Source organism: Geotrypetes seraphini, chromosome 3 (genome assembly GCF_902459505.1).
Source record: "Geotrypetes seraphini chromosome 3, aGeoSer1.1, whole genome shotgun sequence".
In the NCBI taxonomy this organism is placed as follows: Eukaryota; Metazoa; Chordata; class Amphibia; order Gymnophiona; family Dermophiidae; genus Geotrypetes; species Geotrypetes seraphini.
This window is the reverse complement of record NC_047086.1, coordinates 91,649,289-91,672,949: the sequence shown is the minus strand read 5'-3', so window position 1 is coordinate 91,672,949 and position 23,661 is coordinate 91,649,289. Positions and strand designations below refer to the sequence as shown.

Here is a 23,661-nt window from a genome sequence, read left to right as displayed (position 1 = left end):
TCTATGTGAGTATCGGGAAATAACCCTGTTGTCTAGAACAGTGATTCCCAACCCTGTCCTGGAGGAACACCAGGCCAATCGGGTTTTCAGGCTAGCCCTAATGAATATGCATGAGAGAGATTTGCATATGATGGAAGTGATAGGCATGCAAATTTGCTTCATGCATATTCATTAGGGCTAGCCTGAAAACCCAATTGGCCTGGTGTTCCTCCAGGACAGGGTTGGGAATGTCTCACTTATTGCACTGGAAAATATCTTTTTTTTTTTTTTTTTTAAATTCTTTATTGATTTTCCAAACTTCAATAGTGCAATACACAAATATATCTTTAAAAGATGGAAGCCCACACACTGACAAATACTGCTGCACAAGGCATGTTTATCTGTGTTGAGCAAGGAAGTTTAGAAGTTATTACAAATATTGAGGATAAAGTAGCATGAGTGAGTCATACTCTTCTATTGTATTTCTTGAATGTATTTCTGTAAATACTACTGGATGCATGCTTTATTTTACAATGTTAATATATTTTCAAGACTGATCCTTGCTCAAAAAGAGCTCACAATCTAGTTTGGTGTCTGAGGCAACAAGTCACAAAAGGAGAAACAATTGACAAATGCGATTTCACCCTTGGTTTTATTTATTTCAATCCCATTTTTTCTGAACATTAGAGGCCTCTTCTATTAAACTGCGCTAGCATTTTCTAGCGCAGGGAGCCGCGCTGAATGGCCCATGCTGCTCCCGACGCTCACAGAGTTCCTATGAATGTCGGGAGCAGCGCCGATCATTCAGTGCAGCTCCCTGCGTCAGAAACTGCTAGCGCAGTTTAATAGAAGAGGCCCTAGGTTACTCCTCCTCCTCAAAATACCTTCAATTATTTTGACAAACATTACAATGATGACATTATTACACAAACATCTGCCTGTGTTTTACTCTTGCCTTTTATTATCTCTGCTGTAACTTCTGTTTTCACAAACTCATACAAATGATTGACAAACAGAATGGTGGAAATTAAACATGTTGTAAAGATTCTTCCTTCTTTGTCCAGTAAATTTAATAATCTACATATCAGCAGTTTAAGGATATGTTTTTCTTTACTGATAAATGTTGTATGATGAATTAACAAAAAAATATTTCTTAAGAGAAAATGGTTTAGAAAGATAAAAATTTGGCTTATGTATTATTTTTCATATTTAGGATCATATTTATTTGTTAGGAAAATTTTGATAGAGAAAAAGCATATAAGAACTGAAAGATCCATTTAGTGTATTCAGGTTGCTTACTTTCACAGTGTGCTAGCTCAATGAACATTCATGAGATATTTGCACATTATGCCACTATTACACATAGATTTATCTCATGTATATTTATTGAAAATCTTCCACACTAGGAGTTTCATTAAATATTTAATGTTTGTGCATTATTGCATCCAAACCATGCACAAGTCTTATCTCTAAAGTGTATTTAAAATTATTTTTTAATTAATGTGATGTGCTCAGACCCGTAACACCACGGGACCATCATAGCCACATCAATGTCCCTTAAACACCTAACCTTGTCACACAGTATCATTGCAGTACTTCCCAACTTTTATACATTTTATCAAATATACTCATCTTTCTAGTGACTTGGCGGTTCAAATCCTGCCACAGATTGCTTTGACTCCTGGGCATTAACACCCTGCTTCAAACTTATTACATGCACTTAAAAGACCCCCCCCCCCTTGATGAAGAGCAAAACTCAAGTTGGAGGGAGTCTTTTAAGAACATGTAATAAGTTTGCAGCAGGGTGTTAATGCCCAGGAGTCAAAGCAATCTGTGGCAGGATTTGAACCACTAAGTCACAATAGAAAGATGAGTATATTTGAAAAAATTTTATAAAAGTTGGATAATGATATTGTATGACAAGGTTAAGAGGTTAAGGGACACTGATGTGGCTATGATGGTCCCGTGGTAACCCTTGCCCGTCCTGTGGTATTATGGTTATAGGTCTGAGCATATCATATTAATTAAAAAATATTCTTTAAGAACACTTTCAAGATATACTTGTGCGTGGTTTGAATTCGTAGGTATATTTATTGTCAACACCCTGAAAACCTGACTGGCTGAGGATCCCCAGGACAGCTTTAGGAACCTTAGATGGAAGTTGGTCTCTGGCTTCCCCTTACTTCTGTGTAACTAGCATATCTTTCTGTTTTTTGCATCCAGCATCTACCTTGTTTAGCTGTTCTTTTTTTCTATCACTCTCAATAATATAATTTTTATTATTCCCAGGTTTACCCTCTTACTCTAGAACAGGGGTGTCCAACCTTTTGGCTTCTGGGGCCGTACATGCTGCAGCAAGACAGAGGAGGGAGCCGGCAAGACAGTAAACACCCAGGGGCAGCAGAGGAAAACACTGCATCGCCCTCAACCGGGGCTGCACAAAATACTTCACTGGGCCGCAGGTTGGACACCCCTGCTCTAGAATTTGAGGCCCAGTAAAAAATGTTTTGTATCATTGAATTTTCTGCATTTCTTTTACATATTCTTTCCCTTTTACAACACTACACTTATTTATATTTCTAAGTCTCAACTTTATAGGGTTTTTAGTAAGAACACAAGAGGAGCCCTAATGAGTCAGACCATAAGAATAGCCATGCTGTATTAGACTGGTGGTCTATCAATCCCAGCATCCTGTCTGCAACCATGACCAGACCAACTCACAAATATTCGGTGGTATATACTTTGCATCAATTTGACAGGAGGCTCAGAGAAAGGCTATCTAAACCCCTTCAGCCTTCCACCCCACCACTTCCTACCAGTCACATACAATTCCTACCTTATCTCTCGCAGGACAAGAATGGAGCTAGAGCCCCAACTGGAATGTCACAAGTACTACCATCTTTTGAATGTGCATCTTTATTCTGTGGATTTTTTTTCCTCTTTTTAAATTTGCAAAATATTAAAACCATACACCAAAGACACACAATCTTTGAAAACTGGTTGAGCAAACTAACTTGCAGCTTTCTCCATTATATATGGCAGAAATAGACATTTTATCCCTTACTATACAACTTAAATAGCTAGAAATTTATCCATATCTCATTATCAATACAAGTACTGATTCCAAAGCATTCCAACAGCAGCTATATTGTTAAACTCAAACTACATTCTAACAAGTAGCCTCCTAAAAGGTTTCTTTTTAACAGAATGAGGTCAAAATTTCTTTCTAGTTTTAAAATATACTTCCCTTACCATTTAAAGCAGAATGAGGAAAAGAGCACCAGGGAAGTCTGCATGCCTTAAAGCACACCCTCCTCCAGCAGACCTTTAATATAAAGCTGAGAAATTTTCATGCAATGATGAAAAATATCTATCTATACTTAAATCTATTTTTATATTTGAATGGGCAAGCAAAGTAAAGTACAGAAAACTGAACCAGGACAACATACTGCATATGTTCCTAGTAGTGCTTCCCGATTCAGTGAAAAAATTTTCAATTTGCCCTATAGAATTGATTTTTCAATTCAATTTACTTTTCCTGCCCAACTGGGTGTTTTTTTTCAAATGGCCTGGGGGAGGGGGTTATATTTTTGTAGCCTCTCCACGCTAGTGCTGTGGTGTAAACAAAAAAAAGAATTTTCCTCTCTGTTAGATCCTAGCTAATGCTTGCTGTCTTAACACCAGCTCTGGCAGGCTACACATTTCATATCTGACATATTGTAATTACAAAACAGAAAAGGAGAAATTAGGTTCTTACCTACTAATTTTCTTTCTGTTAGCCTGTAGACCAGTATAGTTCCTTTACGGATAGGTATTATACCTCACTGCTACCAGCAGGTGAAGACTGAAATCAAACTTGTATATTAGTATATCGTCCCCTCTACTAATCCAATCTGCCAAATAGCCAAGCAGAACCTAGGAAAATTCTTAACTGAAAACAGTAAAATACACTCCGAACAGGAGTGGAAAAACAACAAACATCTGCGAACAACTGTTGGAACATGTGTAGAACTTTATCTTGGAAAAATAAATCCCCACAGCTTACCAACTAAGCTAGCTGAGCCATCGCCGCTGTTCTTAATTCTCCCCGACCCTAGAAAAATACTAGAACCCGCTGAAAAATTCCAAAATCTGGACACGAGTAAAAACCCGCAATCACCGCACAAAGACAGATAGGGTGGGGAACTATACTGGTCTACAGGCTAACAGAAAGAAAATTAGCAGGTAAGAATCTAATTTCTTCTGTATCACCTGGTAGACCAGTATAGTTCCTTTACGGATGGGACGTACCAAAGCAGTACCCATCAAGGGTAGGACCCCCGAAGGGCTGACACCAGAACATGTTCACCGAATACCGTGCCCCAAAGCGCTTGAACATCCACACAGTAGTGTCTGACAAAGGAATGCAGAGAAGACTAAACTGCAGCCTTGCAAATATCCACTGGAGGCACTAGAGAAAACTCAGCCCAAGAAGCTGCCTGACCCCTAGTGGAATGAGCCTTGAGAAATTCTGGAACAGGCTTCTTCAGAAGATAAATGGAAGCAATAGTCTCCTTGATCCAGCACGAAATAGTAGCCTTAGAAGCGCCATCCCCTTTACAAAGGCCTGTTAGAAGAACAAAGAGATGATCTGATTTCCTGATCTCATACGTCCTCTGCACATAAGAGCGAAGGACCCAACTGACATCCAACTTGCGCAGCTGTCTCTACTCGGAAGAGCCCTCCCGGCTACCCAACACCAGGAGAACCACTATCTGATTGACATGAAAAGGAGAAACTACCTTTGGCAGAAAGGAAGGAACAGGCCTCACAACCCATTCCCTAGAAAACTCTAAGGAAGCCCTACAAGAGAAAGCCTGCAGCTCAAAAAACATCTAGCTGAAGTAATGACCACCAAGAAGACCGCTTTAAGAGTAAGGTCATTCAAAGTGCAGGTGCCCAACAGTTCAAAAGGAAGGCGTACTAGAACTGACAGAACCAGATTCAGATCCCAAGAAGGAACAGAGGGCCGCATGGAAGGCCTGAGCAACTTGGCCGCCCGCAAGAAGCGAATCAGATCAGGAATGGCAGTTAAACGCTGACATTTCAATAACCCACAAAAGGCTGACAAGGCCGCAAGCAGAACCCGGAGAGAAGACCAAGCCAGTCCCCTGTCCAGGCCATCCTGCAAGAACTCTAAGAAGGTAGGCAGGGAAGCGCGAAAAGAGACCACTCTACGCGCATCACACCACTCCTCCAATATACGCCAAACCATCACATAAACCCGAAAGGTGGAAAGCCTCCGAGACCACAAGAGAGTTGAGATCACTTTATCTGAACATCCCTTTTTTCCTAGGAGACCCCTTTCAAGAGCCAAGCCATAAAACAGAAGGGACCCGGAACAAACATTGGAATGGGACCCTAAGCAGAAGGTCGTCCAAGAGAGGAAGAGGATCCGCCACCAGATGCTTCACCAGATCCGCGTACCACGGATGTCGAGGCCAATCCGCAGCCACCAGAACCACGAGGCCTGGATGGTGAAGTATGTGGAGAAGAACTCTGCCCACTAATGGCCACAGAGGGAACACATACAACAGCCCCTCCGGCACAAAAGGGGAACCAGGAGTCCCAAAACAAAGTTCCAACAGTGCTAAGAAGGGAGCCTAAATTAGCCTTACCACCTGCTACCAGAGACTGAGGAAGACTGGATTAGTAGAGGGGAAACTATACTGATATACAAGTTTGATCTCAGTCTCCACCTGCTGGTAGCAGTGAGGTATAATACCCATCTGTAAAGGAACTATACCGGTCTACCAGGCGATACAGAATAAAATTATTTTTCAACCTTTTGTGGGCTGGTCATTATTCAAATCATGTTGGTCCCAGGCTCTGGTTTCTAATAACTCGCTCACCAGGGTCTATTTCCCATTTGATGTTTTCATCTTTCTCTGTGCTCACCATCCATCTCTTCCCACTACCATATCCAACATTTCTGTTTCTTTTCCATTGTCTACAACCTCTCTCTCTCTTTTCCTGCCTTGTGTCCTGGGTCAAATCTCTCTATTCTTCTCCATGAAGCAGCTCCCTTCCTCCCCTTCATTATCATGTATATTTCTTTCTCTCTCCCCATGCACCATCTCTCCCTTCATCTCCTCCACCCCATATCCAACAATTCTTCTTTTCTCCTCTCTCCACCCCCCTTCCTTGTGCCGCACGTCCTGATTGACACCCTTCACCGTGAGACTTCAACTTTTGGACCTCCCAAAGCAGCAGCAGCGGTGAACACGCTGCTTGCGGCCTGCCCACTAGGGCTTCCCTTTGCAGTGTCATCAGTGATGCAGCAGAGGGAAAGCCCCGGCAAGGCAGGCCAGGAGCAGCCTGTTCAAAGTGCTGCCTCTGCCCGCTGGACACCGCAATTGCTGGTGCCACTTTAGGAGGCCCAGAGGTATTGTCAGGACTCACTGAATTGGTGAGTGATTTTTCTAGCAAACGAATCGATTCAAATTTATTCACTGAAGTGAATTGGTGAATAGGCAGCACTAAGGAGAAAACATTAATTAGCAAAAATTGCTAATGAAGGAACATAACAGCAACTGTGAACAGTTTTTGTTTTTTAATAGGCTGTGTGCTTGCTGCTTGGCAGGATCTGTTACTATGTCTTCTTTTCCTTTGTCCTGTACTGCAGTACTGTGATAGTAACCCAAATGTTCAGAATCAGCATCACTATAAAACGGACAAGAACTGAAATGGAAAAACAATATGAGGTTAGTTAACTAATTTAGATGTTCAACTAAACTTCATCCTTTTTGCTGTTGGATCAGTAAGTGTTGATCCAGCTAAGTAATATCCACAGAGCAGGCATTGATGACATAGGGTTGTACCTGCTATTTGTCCAGTCACTGCAGCTGAGTGTATAATACACACTAGGCTTGATTCAGCTAAAATGTTAAAATTTCTGTGTACATATCTTTTAAAAAAATTTCCACAAACATATATACTGTACACTAAGGGGTTGATTCTAGAAATGGCGCCTGAAACACCAGGCAACTGAAAAATAGCATCTGCCGCATGTCAATCACGTTCAGGTGCCACTTAGAGAATTGTGGCTACTGGTGCCTAATGACAAACTTTGGCACTGGTAATGTAGGCCAGGATTTTAAAGGCCTACATTTCTGACACCTAGGTTTGCTGTAGAATTGCACCTACTTAGGCGTGCAGCATCACTAAGCAATGCTAGGTGCCCAGGTGTTAGCCGCTGGTCCCAGGATTTCCCTCTTACAATCATTCTGGAGGGCAAACGTGCCAGATCACTGAGGAAATTTTGAAATGGGGTCCTAGTCAGATGCGGTGCAGTGCTCCAGTTTTTAACAAAGATAAAACTTTATATTTTGTTGGACTGTTTTTGTGTTAGCGATATTGGCTATTTACACCAGGGACACTGTTCTCTTATTGATTTTCACTGTGCACATTTGCTAAATGGGGAGCAGAATAATGTGAACTAATAGTGACAATTGTGTCGGTATAGGCTCTTGTTTGTCTTAAAATAAGTGCCTGGTAAGCATTCTCATTCATATATGTATATATAATTTGTTAAAAACATATTTTTCTCATGCACTGTGAGATTTTAAATGTATTTGCTCATTTGGAAACAGTTTCCCATGGTGGTTTGAGGGGAGTTGTCGTCTGTTATTTGGTGCCTGAGACTCTTTCCCTTTTTCTGGTTTGTGTGTGGGATTATTCTCCACATTTAAAACCAGAACCAAAAATGCTTTTTTCTGTATCACTTGATAAAACCGGTATAGTTCCTTTATGGATGGGTTTTATACCTCACTGCTACCAGCAGGTGGAGACTGAGATCTAAACTAATCCAGTTTTCCTCAGTCTCCGGTAGCAGGTGGTAAGGCTAATTTTGGCTTAGCACTGTTGGAACTTTGTTTTTGGACTCCTGGTTCCCCTTTTGTGCCGGGTAGAGCTTGGACCGGTCCTGTTTGGGGATCCGGCGGGTCTGGTGCTGGGTCCCCCCCCCCCCTACCTTCCACCACCTCCCCATATTTTTGTAGAGGTGCCTCAGCAGGCGGCCTGGCCCCCTGGTTGGTTAGCCCTCCAGCTTTGAGAGCCGTGGAGTCTGTTCTGAATTTAAAAAATAAAATAAAATGAAAAATCCTGAGGTGTGCCGGTCTACAGGGCTAATTTCCCTGTAAAACTGCCTGTTTATTTGTGTTATTCTCAACTAACCGGCACTTTTTCTTTCAGCTAGGGCGTTTTCCGGCATAATGAGAACTTTTAAAGGGAAAAAGTGCTCATTGTGCTCCATTTGCGAGGTACTCGTGGCCAGCCTGTACAAGCATTGTGCAGGCCGGAGCAGTGGGGCAGCCTCGACGGCAGAGGATGCCGGTGGCCAGGGCGCCCCGCTGATGGAGCCTTGCAAGTCGGCTTCAGATAGCAGGGAAGCCCAGGGTTCCCCAGCTGCTGATGGTCCAAGAGAAAGGATTCCCTTACCGCCAGTCCAGCTGGGGGTTCCCTTTTCGTGTTGATCGGTTCGTCGACCTCAGAGTCAGGAAAGTCCCAGGCGTTTCAGACGTGGTAGGCCGCAGGAACTCCGATTTTGGCGGTTTTGGGTCCATTTTCGGTGGGAACCTCTTCCTTCCTCTGTTACCTCAGGTGACCTTGCCCCTGTTCTGAAAATACTGGGGCATGGTATGGCAGGGAATTCCTTGGGGTCACAGGGGGTCTTTCCCCCTGAGTTTGTTAGCACTTTTTAAATCTTATGTGTTGGCAGCAGAAGATTCCGTGTCTACTCCGGGGTTCTCTACCCTCGACGTTTTCCCCTGCACGACCCCACACAGCGGCGGTTTTGCCCCCCTCTACTCCTCTCTCATTCAAAAGCCCGAGAGTCTCTTGGGATGAGGTTTTTTACCTAGAGGAGCAAGATGTTATTGATGAGGACCTGGACCCTTGGGAAGAATTCCAGGATCCTCTTGGGGGGGTCGGATTCCGCCAGCGAGGGGTTCGAGCACACCCAGCTGGTGAAAATGCATCTGTGGTGCATATTTTCCAGCGGGACGAGCTTCATGAGTTAATTCTGTAGGTCTCCTCGGTTTTGTACTTTGAGGACACTGTGAAAGAGCCTCTGCGTACGATGTACCCCTTGCATAAAGGGATCTGCTCTTTTTCCCGCTCTTTTCCTATGCATCAGGATATTCGGGATATTATGCTTGCACAGTGGCAGGTGCCGGAAGCCTCTTTTCGTTTTGCGCGCTCCATGGCCCGCCTGTATCCCATTCCTGAAGGGGATAGGGACACTTTGAAGTCACCCGTCGTGGACACGGTGGTCTTGGCCATCTCTAAGAGGCATACCGTCCCTGTTGAGGGCGGTGCGGCCTTGAAGGACCTGGAGGAGCGTAAGTTGGAGTCCCTCCTTAAACAGAGTTTTGTTGCGACGGCTGTGTCGGTTCAGGCGGCAATGTGTGGTGGGCTAGTGGCTCGGGCGTGTTTTCGTTGGGTCCAGCATGTACTTGACAGTAAATCTGAGAATTGGAACTTGCTAAAGCAAGAAGTTGCCAAAATTGAATTGGGTGCTTCTTATCTCTTGGATGCCATGTATGACCTCTTGCGAGATTCTGCCAAGTCTTTGGACTTTGGAGTGGCAGCATGCCGTACCTTGTGGCTTCGCGCTTGGTCTGCAGATTCAGCGTCCAAAGCTAAATTGGCGACAGGTTGGTTCAGATTCTCACTGATTCTAAAATGCCTCGTTTGCCTGAGGATAGTCCTAGGCTGCTGGCTCAAGGTGGCACTGCTTGTGGGCATGATTTCTGCTGCTTCCGCTCTAGTAGAGGAGCTGCCTCTTTTCCATCTTCTGGGATCTCTAGAGGCAGATTCTTCCAGCGCATGCAGTCCTTTAGTGGGGCCCGCTGAGGTACAGGTAGCGCCCCTGCCGCCCGTACCTGCCCAATGACTCCTTGCTGGCACCCTTCTTGTTTGGGTGGGTGCAGGGCTGAGACTTTTATCCAAAGTGGGCAGACATCACGTCTGATCTGGGACGGCTATGCTCTGGAGTTCGCTTGTTCCTTGCCAGACTGTTTTCTCTCCTCTCCCTCGCAGGTGGTGTGGAAGCAGCAGGCCTTTCATTACACCCTTCAAAGACTGTTGGATCTCCATGCGGTGGTTCCAGTTCCCCTGCAAGAGTGGAGCACAGGTTGGTACTCGATTTACTTTGTGGTGCCAAAGAAAAATGGAACCTTTCGACCAATCCTGGATTTGAAGGGGGTCAACAGGGCTCTTCGTGTGCCTTTCTTCCACATGGAAACTCTACAGTCTGTGATTCTTGCGGTTCAGCCGGAGGAGTTTCCGACCTCTCTAGATCTGACCGAGGTCTACTTACACATTCTTATTCGGGCCTCCCATCATCACTTCCTGCGCTTTGCGATCTTGGGACAACATTATCAGTTCTGTGCTCTTCCCTTTGGTCTGGCCTTGGCTCTGCGGACGTTCACCAAGGTGATGTGGTCGTCGCGGCAGTACTGCGAAAAGATGCATTCTTGTTCATCCCTACCTGGACAACTGGTTGATTTGAGCCAAGTCGTTCCAGGAGAACACTTGGATCACAGCTCAGGTAGTGGAGTTTCTGCAGTTGCTGGGATGGGTAGTCAACCTTGCCAAGAGCCGGTTATCCCCATCTCAGCATCTGGAATATCGAGGGGTCCTTTTCGACACCTCCTTGGGGAAAGTCTTCCTTCCGGAGGCCCAGGTAAGCAAATTGAAATCTCAGATTCGCCTGCTTATGGCGTCCCAGTGTCCTCGGGTGCAGGATTTCCTCCAAGTTTTGGGGTCGATGGCGGCTTCCCTCAATATAGTGAGGTGGTCGCCTCAGAGGCACAGTCTGGATCACCCTGTTCAGTTTCTGGGCTTAGCTTGGGGCAGTCTTCGTTGGTGGCTCCAGACCCCCCATCTTGTACAAGGGGCGAGTCTGGACCAGCTGCTCACGTATGCCAGTCTTCTTGATGGGGGAGTTCAGTGTCTAGGTCACTCAGCTCAGGACACCTGGTCCACGGAGGCTTCTTGGTCGATCAATGTCTTGGAGACCAGAGCCATCTGTCTGGCGTTGCTAGCCTTTCAGTCCTTTCTGATGGGCAAGTCAGTCAGGGTTCTGTCAGACAATGCCATGGTGGTGGCCTATGTCAATCATCAGGGGGGCACCAGGAACACTTTGGTGGCACAGAAGGTGACTGCTCATGGTCTAGGCAGAGTCGCACCTTCAAGAAATATCAGCATCCCACATAGTCGGAGTGGAGAATGTTTAAGCAGACTTCCTAAGTCATCACGTGCTAGACCCCGGAGTGTGGTGTCTAAGCCAGGTGGCCTTTCAGTTGATAGTGCAGTCTTGGGGTCAGGCCCTCATGGACCTGATGGCCACAAGTGACAACGCCAAAACACCCCGCTTCTTCAGTTGTCACTGAGATGGTCAAGCCAAGAGCCTGTTGTATGTATTTCCTTCGTGGCCATTAGTGGGCAGAGTTGTTCTCCACATAATTCACCATCCGGGCCTAGTGGTTCTGGTGGCTCAGGATTGGCCTTGACGTCTGCGATACGATCTGGTGAGGCATCTAGTGTTGGATCCTCTTCCTCTCTTGGATGACCTTCTAACTCAAGGTCCCATTCCAATGTTCGATCCAGGTCTCTTCTGTTTTACGGCTTGGCTCTTGAAAGGGGAAAGGGTCGCTTAGGAAAGTAGGGGTATTCAGATAAAGTGATCTCAACTCTCTTGGAGTCCCGGAGGCTTTCCACCTCTCGGGCGTATGTGAGGATTTGGCGTCTTTTTGAGGAGTAGTGTATTGTGCGTGGAGTGGTCTCTTTTCGCGCTTCCCTGCCTAACATCTTAGAGTTCTTACACGATGGCCTGGATAGAGGACTTGCTTGGTCTTCTCTCTGGGTTCAGCTTGTGGCCTTGTCAGCCTTTCAGAGGTTAGTGAAAGGTCAGCGTTTGACTGCCATTCCTGATAGGATTTGTTTCTTGCGGGCGGTCAAGTTGCTCAGGCTTCCCGTATGGCCCTCTGTTCAATCTTGGGATCTCAATCTGGGTCTGTCAGTTCTAGTGCGCCCTTCTTTTGAACTGTGGTGCGACTGCTCTTTGAAGGACCTTATTCTTAAAATGCTCTTCTTCGAGGCCATTACTTCAACTAGACGTGTTTGAGCTGCAGGCTCTCTCTTGTAGGGCTCCCTTCTTGGAGTTTTCTAAGAAGTGGGTTGTCTTGAGGCCTTTTCCTTCCTTTCTGCCAAAGGTAGTTTCTCCTTTTCATGTCAATCAATCTGTAGTCCTCCCGGTGTTGGGTAGTCAGGAGGGCTCTTCTGAGCAAACACAGCTGCGCAAGTTGGATGTCAGTTGGGTCCTTCACTCTTATGTGCAGAGGACTCAGGAGATCAGATCAGGAAATCAGTTTATCTCTTTGTCCTTCTAGCAGGTCCTCGTAAGGGGGATGGCACTTCTATGGCTACTATTGCACGCTGGATCAAGAAGACTATTGCTCCCACTTATCTTCTGAAGAAGCCTGTTCCAGAATTTCTCAAGGCTCATTCCACTAGGGGTCAGGCAGCTTCTTGGGCTGAATCTTCTCTAGTGCCTCCAGTAGATATTTGCAAGGCTGCAGTCTGGTCTTCTCTGCATTCCTTTGTCAGACACTACCGTGTAAATGTTCAAGCATGTCAGGACACGGTATTTGGTGAACATGTTCTGGTGGCCCTTCAGGGGTCCCACCCTTGATGGGTACTGCTTTGATAAGTCCCATCTGTAAAGGAACTATATCAGTCTATCAAGCGATACAAAAAGAGAAATTAGGTTCTTGCCTGTTAATTTTCTTTGTTAGCTTGTAGACTGGTATAGTTCCCCACCCTATCTGTCTTTGTGCAGTGATTGCGGGTTTTTGCTCACGTGCAGATTTTGAATTTTTCTGTGGGTTCTAGTATTTTTCTAGGGCCGGGGAGAATTAAGAACAGCGGCGATGGCTCAGCTAGCTTATCTGGTGAGCTGTGGGGATGTTTTATTTTCCAGGATATAGTTCTACACATGTTCCAACAGTTGTTTAATGATGTTTGTTGTTTTTACACTCCTGTTTGGAGTGTTTCTTACTGTTTTCAATTAAGAATTTTCCTAGGTTCTGCTTGCCTATTCGACAGACTGGATTAGGGGAAGCTATACTGATATACAAGTTTGATCTCAGTCTCCACCTGCTGGTAGCAGTGAGGTATAATACCCATCCGTAAAGGAACTATACCGGTCTACAAGCTAACAGAAACAAAATTAGCAGGTAAGACCCTAATTTCTCCTTTATCCACATTGTCCTATTGTTTTAACAGAGAAACACAGAGGGCCATTTTCAAAAAGGATGTCTAAGTCTGAGTTGGATATTTTTTACTAAACAAATTCAGAAGCACAGAAATGGCCATTTTGGAACATCCACTTTTTTAAAAAAAAAATTTTCTACTTAGACATGTTGGCCACCAAAACATCTAGACCCCCCCAGGACGTCTAACTTTATTCGCCCTTCTCTGCCACAAAAACATCCAAGTTAGAACTGTCCAAATCAGCACCATTTAGATACGGAAGGGGTCACCATTGTAATGGACTGGCCACATCAACATGCCAACAGAGCAGTGGGGCACCTTAGAGGGCAATGCTTTGAACATCACATAAAGGGTGCCTGATATATATCCCACCATACTGTATGCTCCTTCTAATTTATGCTGAACCCTCCAAAACTCTACCAAAACCTACAATACCCACCTGTGTAACACCCCAATAGCTCTTATGGCTGTAGGTGACACCTATATGGTGGTATAGTAAGGTTTTTGTGAGCTCATACATAACACCATAGATGATGGTAGAGTGCCTTATGGGTCTGACTACTCCTTTCAAGACACCTTTTTGATGCTCTACTACAATCCCCCATATCAGATGCTGCTGTTCGAGACAGGTATGTACTGCTTTATTCAGAGTTTTTGTGGGGTATGGGAGGGGGTCCCTGGAGAAGTGGGGGGGGATGTCATTACTTAATATCTTCAGGGATCATCTGATCAGTTTGAATATCTCTTTCGTACTTTGATGCTTCTAAAAGAGATCTAGCCCAAAACGTCTAAGTTCCGCCCAGGTAGTCTCAGGAAAGGTTTATTATCCATGCAAAAAAATCTGCAGCTCATAACACATTCCATTGAACTCTAGACGCACAGTGGATGAAACATCTCACTAGACGTCCAGGAAAAATGGTTTCAATTATCAGCACTTGGAAGTTCCAGCGATTAGGACATCTAAGTGCCAACTTAGGCAGTTTTTTGAATGTTTTAGTATTTTGATTATACCCATAATAGTATATTAAACCCATAAATTGAGCATTTTCTCTCTATAGACAAAAAAAAAAGTTCTCAGATTAGAAATATTGCTGTCCTTGAAAGTAGAGAATGACCCAGGGACAAATTTTTCCCCATCCCCGTCCTGTCACTGTCCTAACTCCATTCCTGTAAGCTCTGCCTTAACTGCACAAGCCTCAAACACTTTTGATTTTAAAGTGTTTGAGGCTTGTGCAGATGAGGACAGAGCTTGCAGGAATGAGGCAGGGGCAGGAAAAGAACTTGATGGGAAAATGAGTTCCTGTGGGAAAAAATTTGTCCCCATGTCATTCTCTAATTGAAAGGGAATGTGCAAAAAAATTTATATCTTAAAATGATTATACAGTGCAATATTAGAAAAGCAATAGGGCTCCTGATGAGACAACTGCCATGATTTTTACTGCGATTTTAAAGTTGTTTACCTGTAATTTTTATTTAAGTCCTAACTTAGCTTACTCAATTTTACCATTCATTTTTTGATTATTTGATATTTATGGCATTCTAGACAAGTTTCATAAAAATTATGATATATCGCAATACACTTCTCCCTCCGTATTCGCGGTGATTGAGGCTGGACTGAACCGCCAATAAATAAAAACCGCGAATAACTTATCATATGGTGTTTCAGCCTTCCCTGCCCTGCCTGCAGCCTCCTTCAATTGAGCCCGGCGCCACCATAGCAGGTCCTCCTCAGCAGCTGAGAGAGGGGGAATGGTGGGCAGGGGCAGCCAGGGCGCAACCTCTTCCCTGGCCGGAGGAAGCCATACTCGCGCTTTATCCACTAGCTACCGCACTTTCCACATATTCAGCATGTTGGCAGCTTCCCCACAACGGGGACGGACTAGCCTCTGGAACCAGATGGGAGCACGCAGGGGGCGTTAGAGTGGAGGCAGCCCACCACGGATTTCTTCTCCCACTCCCAGGAATCCTGACAGAGCAGCTCCAGCCTCATGCTTCCGCCTCCAAAGCTACTGCAAGTCCAGTTGCTCAGGCGGAGAGTCGTGGGAAGGTACGTACTCTCGCAGGGCAGCCCTGGGAGGTGTAGTTTGTGGGGACGGGAGCAAGGACTTTGCTTCCTGGTTTTTCAGTTTAGTTCCCGTTTCTGCACTCATGGAAAAATCGCAAATACGGAGGGAGAAGTATATCATGAATTCAAAGCGATTTACAATTAAAAACAGGGTCTTAGTTATTAACTACAACAAGCACACGAACATTATTAACTGATACGTAAGGGAAGTAGGGAGAACTATAATAAGCATAGTAAAGGACACATTAAGGTAAGTACAAAAGGAGGGTAAAAATTTTAAAAGTATTGATAAAAATTAAAAAGAAAATTAAGGACTTTAAAAAAAAAAAAAAATAAATAAAATTTCTCGGAGCCTAAGACCGAGGACATCATATTTCATCAAAATCTGAGGTTCTAAGTTGGTGTGACCCTATATTAGATGGTTTCATTAGGTTCCTCAGCTTTTTTATACGTTTTTACAGGTTCGGCTTTCTTTTGTTGTTAGAAAGCACCAAGGACATAATTGGAATGCATAAGACCTATTTCTATGTGTTTCACCACCTTTTAAATATTTTAAAGCTGTTTAGAGATGTTTCTTATCAGCGATTTGAGTTGATATGAGTTGAGCAACATTTCAGGAGTATTTTTATGATGGTTGTTTGGTCTTAATTCCATTTTTTACAGATATCTCTCCCCCCCACACACACCCCCCTGCATGGTTTTAAATGCATTTTAAGATATATATATATTTTTTTATCCTACTATCCATTAGTTAGGTATTTTAGAGGGTTCTTTTATGGTTTTGGTTGATGTTTTTGGTTTTTTAAACTTAATTACATATGCATACATCAGACCTATCTTTGAGATTAAAACTAGGTTGTAACCACATGACTGCTTGATTGCTAATCTTCACAGACCTAGGCACAAGTGAATAGTCTTAACCAAATTTATTTCTTTTTATATAGATCTTTAGCTGGTTAATGAACTTCAGGTTTGATTATATTGCTTACTGCATTTCTAATTGTATCACATAGCTCAGCCTAGCTTTGAACTGAGCTGTTCAGCACAGCTTATCTTTCTTTTACTTTTCTTATTTTAAGTTGCATAGTGAGTTAACATATTGAGAAGGATGAGGATCTTTAAAGAAGCATTTTTAAGTATCTAGTCCATGTAAGTGTTGTGTTGGTAATGTGGTTGGTACTCATCTGACTTTGTTATTGTTATTTGCAGTTTTGGTGTTTTTAATGTGCCTTTTACCAACTGGGCAAGTTTTTATCTTTAATGCACATGTTATGTTTGGTTTTTCTCTCTGTCTTTTATAGTTTGAGATTATGTTTACTCACAGGTTTGGGAATGATAACTCTATCCAATTGTATATTATAATCTCCCGGGTAATCTGACCCAACTTTTTTCATTATAATCTGATCCTGAACAGTACTATGAGACAATTATAATTGTATTTACAACCACTCTAAATGCCAAACTGCACAATGTAACCTCCCAGGCAACTAAACCTAGCCTCCTAGAGTGTAATCTGACCTTGAACTGAATAGATAAAGTCAGAACAGAAGACTTAATTAACATAACTATGTATGTCCTATTTTATGAACTGTGGTTTTTATTTCTTGGCTGTATTTGGTTTTAGTTTGTTCTTGATGCAGCCATATAAGCAAAATGCAGCAAAGTTGGGCATATCTTTGTATTCCTGGAGTACTTCTAATAAAGACTTTATAGTTGGATTTTGTTTGGTCATTATTCCTATTGGAAATATTGCTGACTTTTAAAGACAATGCACAAGAAAATTCACATCTTAAAATGATTATACAATACAATTTTAGAACAACAATAGGGCTCCAGATGAGACAATTACCACGATTTTTACATTGTACTGCAGAAAAGTAATTTTGAGGTTATTTTAGTGAACTTGTAAAGTTATGGTCACAAGAAATAAAAGTTGCCTACCTATAAGATCATTTGTGGTCATCAGGGTTGTAAATATCCTTGCTGTGGAACACAAAAGAAATAGTGATTACTATACTCAAACACAGGATTGTTAAAGCAGCAATATAAAAAAAGCAAGTTTGAGAGATATTTGGAGCATTGAGATTAAGCAGCAGATTTCTGCTACTCAATGGCTACGGATTTGGACTTGGAGGATGAGATGTACAGCGTCAGCATCTATGGCATCTATGAGACAAACATGGCTTTTCTTGTAGCATAAAAGTTTTTGGACCCCAGTTCATTTGCAGAAATTAGATAGTTTAAAATCTAATAGATGCCTGCACTGTCATCTTGATATAGGGACACTGGATCATTTATGATTCTATTGTCCTTTGATACTCAGGTTTTGGAGAACTATATGGGGACATAATATTCTGATTCTAGAGACTGTGGTTCCGCAGTCATATGAAGCGGTAATATGTGGGATGTTATTATCTCCTACATCTCCAGTAGACAGACATAAAAACAGGTTATTGGGTATAATGACTGGGGTAGCCATCCAAATGATTACGAAAAATTGGAAGAATTGTGACCAATTAAATTTCACTTTTTGGTGGAATTCATTATGTTTGTGTTATAGATATGAGAAAATGGTTTCTGAGCAAGGGGGTGACAAATGGTTTAAACTGACGTGGGGTCAATTGACCAATTTTATTGATTCTAATTGAATGGTTTTCCCTTTACTTCGTGGGGTGTGTGAGAGGGATAGTGTACAGGGACTGGTTTATTAATGATTTCTAAATACTATTGTATGGTTATTTTGAGTATATTGAAATCGGGAGGGGGTGAAAATTATTCTGATGTATTCTATTGATGGATGTACATGCTGTTTTTTCAAATAACTTGTATGAATTTTTGAATGCATTGTTTTTAGATTGAAAATGAATAAAGATATATATTTTTTCTAAAAAGAAAAAAAAGCATTTCCAAGGTTTTGTTTTTTTTAAGGGGTGGAGGGTGTTAATTCAGATGGGAGTCAAACAAGCATTAAGACACGCTCACTTTTTGAACTCATATTTGAAAATTTGGTATGTGTTTTAAAAGAAATGAGGTTTGTTTTAAAACTAACCACAGCCATAACTACCAATCTAGATAAGCTGTGTGGATTCACATCAGAATCCCAAGTAGGGGTGACGCTGATCCGTGCCATTTGCAACTGTAGCATTTAATAGTGGAAAGATAGGCTCTGTGGGTATCATATGATATATACCTTCTTTTCCCCTGAACAAGCACAAAATACAAGACATATAAGGGGTCATTTATTAGCAATTAAATGTGTGCTAATGCTATTAATGCCTGTTATTTACTACAGGGCTCGTTTTATATAATGACCTCTATGTTAAATTACAGGCATAAACAACGTTATTGTGTTCTACTCTTAGAACACACTAATACAGTAAATAAGTAACACTGTTTATTAACATTTTTAATCAAGTCAGTCCACATTAATACCAGTCTAATCTTATTGTAGACCATATTGCACCTAACTCCTCTCAACCAACTCTTCTATGCTGCCCTGGACCTCATGAAAAAACCTGGGTAGTTGTGCATCAATTTTGTTTTTTTGTATGCACTGAGTGGAATGGGTCTCTCCATGCAAGTTAATGCTTGGACTAAAACTCTTTCTGCATTGCTGTCTCAAGTTAAAATAGTGTTACACCCGCAATAATCACAAGGGAAATTTTCTGCATTGGCCCCCCAAAGTTGGCTGAAACATCCCTAAAACTAAATGGGATGGATGTTTATGAACGAGGTTGCTACAGTCCCTTTCATTCAGTCAGGAGGTGATGTTAAATACATTGTTTCTTTAAAACATAAAAGCATTATGATCACATCCATACGAATTATGAAGAGGTTATGATCACCTGAGGCATTCCAGATAGGTAAAAAGCTTGATGTAAGAAAATCAGCCATAGTACAAGATCCTTTATCTGAAATTCTGAAAACAGATAAGCTTTGAAAACTAAAATTTAACACAATCCGGAAGTAGTCAATTTTCCTGCTGTGGCACACAGTGAAACCAATGCAGGTGCATGTGTTTCTCCTGTTCTCTGTGCAATTCAGGTCGGAGGGTTGGAAAATGGCAAAGGGAGCTGCAGATTCCACTCAAGCAGTGAGAAGCAGAAAAGTAAGCATAATGGTATCTGCACAATGGCTGACTGAAGAGTATGATGTGAGAATAACAACCATATATGACTTAAAGAAACAGAAGGAAAAATTAGGTTTTTACCTGCTAATTTACTTTCTTTTAGCCTCTCCAGATCCGCATAGGGTTAATCTTACAAGCAGGAATATATCTCATCATGGCCAGCAGGTGGAGACTGAGACAAAACTTTGGAACTGTACATATCATGTGACCCCCCTTCCCTAATTACCTCAGTCTGCCAAATAGCCAAGCAGAACTAAGAACTATATACAGAAAAACAAACAAGACTCTGAACAGGAGTATCCACAAATAAAAACAGAAATGCTGTTGGAAAATGCAAAGGAACAAATGCAAATAGCAAAAGGTCCCCACAGCTCGTCAGCTACGCCAGCCAAGCCACAATCGCTATTCTTAATCTCTCCGGACCTAGAAAAATACTAGAAAACAATAGAAAAATGAAAATCTGCATGCAAGAACACAACAAAAGAAAGGGTGGGGTCCTATGCTGGTCTGGAGAGGCTAAAAGAAAGTAAATTAGCAGGTAAGTACCTAATTTCTCCTTCTTTAGCAACTCTCCAGACCAGCATAGGGTTAATCTTACAAGCGGGACGTACCAAAGCAGTCCCCAGCATGGGTGGGACCCCCAAAGGGCCGACACCAGAACATGTGCACCAAACACCGTGTCCCGACGCATGTGAACCTCCACATGGTAGTGTCTGACAAAAGAATGTAGAGAAGACCAGACCGCCATCTTGCAAATATCCAGAAGAAGCACTAGCGAAGACTCAGCCCAAGATGCTGCCTGCCCACGAGTAGAATGACCCTTGAGAAATTCCAGAACAGTCTTTTTCTGAAGAAGATAAGCGGAAGCAAAAGTCTCCTTGATCAAGCGCGCAATGATAGCCTTGGAAGCACAATCCCCCCTACGAGGACCCGCTTTAAGGAGAAAAAGATGATCTGATTTCCTGATCTTCTGGGTCCTCCACAAGTATGCGCGAAGGACTCGATCAACATCCAATTTGCGCTACTGTTTCTGCTCAGAAGAACCCGTCCGACTATCCAGGACTGGGAGGACCACAGACTGATTGACATGAAAAGGAGAAACTACCTTTGGCAGAAATGAAGGAACGGGCCTCAACACTACCCGCTCCCTAAAAAAACTCCAGGAAGGGAGACCTACAATAGAGAGCCTGCAGCTCCGAAACACATCTAGCAGAAGTAATAGCCACCAAAAAGACCGCATTAAGAGTAAAGTCCTTAAACGTGCAGGCACCCAAAAACTCAAACGGGAGGTGCACAAGCTTGGATAGGACCAGATTCAAAACCCATGAGGGAACAGACGGTCGCACTAGAGGATTGAGAACTTGGCTGCCCGCAAGAAGCGAACGACATCAGGAATGGCAGTCAGATGCTGACCCCGTAATAACCCACGAAAGGCTGAAAGGCCGCAAGCTGAACCCGGAGAGAAGACCAAGCCAGGCCCCTGTCCAGGCCATCCTGCAAGAACTCTAAGATGTTAGGCAGGAACGAGCGAAAAGCCACCACTCCCATCATACACCACACCTCAAATATACGCCAAAACTGCAAATAAGCCCAAGAAGTGGAAAGTCTGCGGGACCCCAAGAGAGAGATCACTTTATCTGAATACCCCTTTCTAGTTAGGCGTTCCTTTTCAAGAACCAAGCAGTAAGACAAAAAAGGGAGCCTGATCGAACAGGGAAATGGGGCCCTGAGGCAGAAGATCGGGTGAAAGAGGCAGAGGAAAAGGATCCGATACCAGAAGCCGCACCAGATCCGCATACCATGGACGTCGGGGCCAATCTGGAGCAACAAGAACCACCAGGCCCGGGTGATGAATAATGTGGACAAGAGCTCTGCCCAATAATGACCACGGAAGGAACAAATAGAACAGCCCCTCCGTTGGCCATGGTTGAACCAGAGCATCCAGATTCTCGGCCTGACTGTTTCTGTGGCAACCAAAGAAGCGGGAAGTTTTGGCATTAACTCCTGTGGCCATCAGAGGCTGACCCCAAAACTGCACTATCAAGTGAAAGGCCACATGGCTTAGACACCACTCTCCGGGATCTAACATGTGATGACTGAGGAAGTCTGCTTGAACATTCTCCACTCCGGCTATGTGGGAGGCCGAGATGTCCTGAAGATGAGACTCTGCCTACAGCATGAGCAGAGCCGCCTCTTGTGCCACATGAGTGCTCTTGTGCCCTCCTGACATGTAACATAGGCCTCTGCTATGACAATATCTGACAGAACCCGGACTGATTTGCCTGACAAGGAGTGAAAGGCTAACAGAGCCAGATGGATGGCTCTGGTTTCCAGAACACTGATCGACCAGGACGCTTCCTCCGTGGACTAGGTGCTCTGAGCTGAGTGACCTAGACACAGAGCTCCCCAACCGAGAAGACTGGCATCCGTAAGAAGCACCATCCACTGTGGCTGATCCAGACTCAACCATTGAACAAGATGGGAGGTTTGGAGCCACCAGTGAAGACTGGAGCTAGCCAAGCCCCTCAGAGGAACAGGGTGATCTAGACTGAGGGTCTGGGGCGACTACCTCTGAAGCAAGGCATACTGAAGAGAACACATGTGGGCCCAAGCCCACATCACCACATCGAGGGAAGCCGCCACTGACTCCAAGATTGGAGAAAATCCTGCACCCGAGTACACCGGGACGCCATAAGCAGGCAAATTTGAGAGTGTAATTTGCTTACCCAGGCCTCTGGGAGGAAGACTTTCCCCAAGGAGGTGTCGAACACCACCCCAAGATTCTCCAGGCGCTACGAGGGGGCCAACCAGCTCTTGGCAAGGTTTACAACCCAGCCCAGAGACTGCAGGAACTCCACCACCTGAACCGGGTGCTCTCCTGGAAGGATTTTGCGCGAATCAACCAGTCGTCCAGGTAAGGATGCACCAGAATGCTCTCTGTCCGCAAGGCCACCGCGACGACCACCATAACCTTGGTGAATGTCTGGGGAGCCAGGCCAGACCAAAAGGGAGTGCACAAAACTGAAAGTGCTAGCCCAAGATCGCAAAATGAAAGAAGCGCTGATGGGAGGTCTGGATTGGAATGTGCAAGTAAGCCTCTATCAGGTCGAAAGAGGTTAGATACTCCCCCTTGCTGAACCACCAGAATCACCAATTGCAGTGTCTCCATGTCTGAAAGCCCTGATGACCCCTTTCAAATCTAAGTTGGGCTGAAAAGTCCCCTCTTTCTTAGGCACCACAAAGTAAATTGAGTACCTGCCGATGACTGACTTCTGAGGGGGCACTGAAACCACAGCTCTGAGAAATATCAATCTTTTAAGGATCTTGCGAAAAACCTGCTTCTTCCACAGTGCATGACAAGGAGAAGTAGAAAATGATCTGGCAGGGAATGGGCAAACTGCAGAGCAGAACCATCCTGAATCACCTCCAGCCGAGCACCCACCAGAACCAGAGGGGGGTGCAGGCACAGAGTCATTGGGCAGGATGGACAGCGGGGGAACCGATGGAGGGATTCTCAGCCTCCCGATGGGCCTGACAGGACTGCATTCGCTGAAAGAAACAACCCCTGGCAAAATCAGAAGCGGGGTAGGGAGCAGTCCCACGCTCAGGGCGGTACCTACGGAAATCTCACAGACTCCCCTGAGCAGTGCCACCTTGAAGAGCCTGGCAAGCACTGCCTTCAGGCAGGCAGGGCACTTGAGTCCATCAGAGTTTGAACTAACTAGTCCAAAACCTCTAGCAAACAACAAGGACCCCTGAAAAAGAAAAAATCTAGAGAGTTTAAAGATGGACACCGCATTTGTCGACGAAGCCCGAAGGTCCAGCGCGCAGTTTTGGATTTGGCAGACTGCAAAATAGTACTTTGCCATTGCTTTCTCCTGCATAGTGTGTGGCTCCACTATGTTGCTGCTTCCCAACATAGGGCCCTGCAGCCTAGTCATAGAGGGCGTCTGAGAGGAAACAGGCAGCCATCTGAATCTTCACCTGACCATCAGACTCACTGTTAAGGACCTGCTCAGCCCACCGAAACATGGCCCAAGCCACCAGTCCTGCACAAATAGCTGCCTGGACCCCCAAGGCAGACATGAAAATTCTGTTTTAAGAATGATCTCCAACTTATGTGCCTCAGAGTCTGTTAAGACAGAACTGCCCTCGACGAGCACAGTATGCC

The 23,661-nt window shown here is 44.0% G+C and overlaps 1 protein-coding gene across 2 annotated transcripts in view; it reads right to left on the bottom strand.

The window, feature by feature from the left end:
• Nucleotides 1-5,870: 5,870 nt before the first annotated feature.
• Nucleotides 5,871-23,661, bottom strand: part of SLC66A3 (solute carrier family 66 member 3) — a 53,606-nt gene continuing 35,815 nt past the window's right edge. For both annotated transcript variants that reach the window (XM_033935695.1, XM_033935696.1), the window contains 2 exons: nt 17,303-17,344; nt 5,871-6,699 (listed from right to left, as the gene is read on the bottom strand). In XM_033935695.1, coding sequence (XP_033791586.1) covers nt 6,611-6,699; nt 17,303-17,344 — 131 coding nt within the window. In that variant the 3' untranslated portion in view covers nt 5,871-6,610. The remainder of the gene's footprint in view (nt 6,700-17,302; nt 17,345-23,661) is intronic.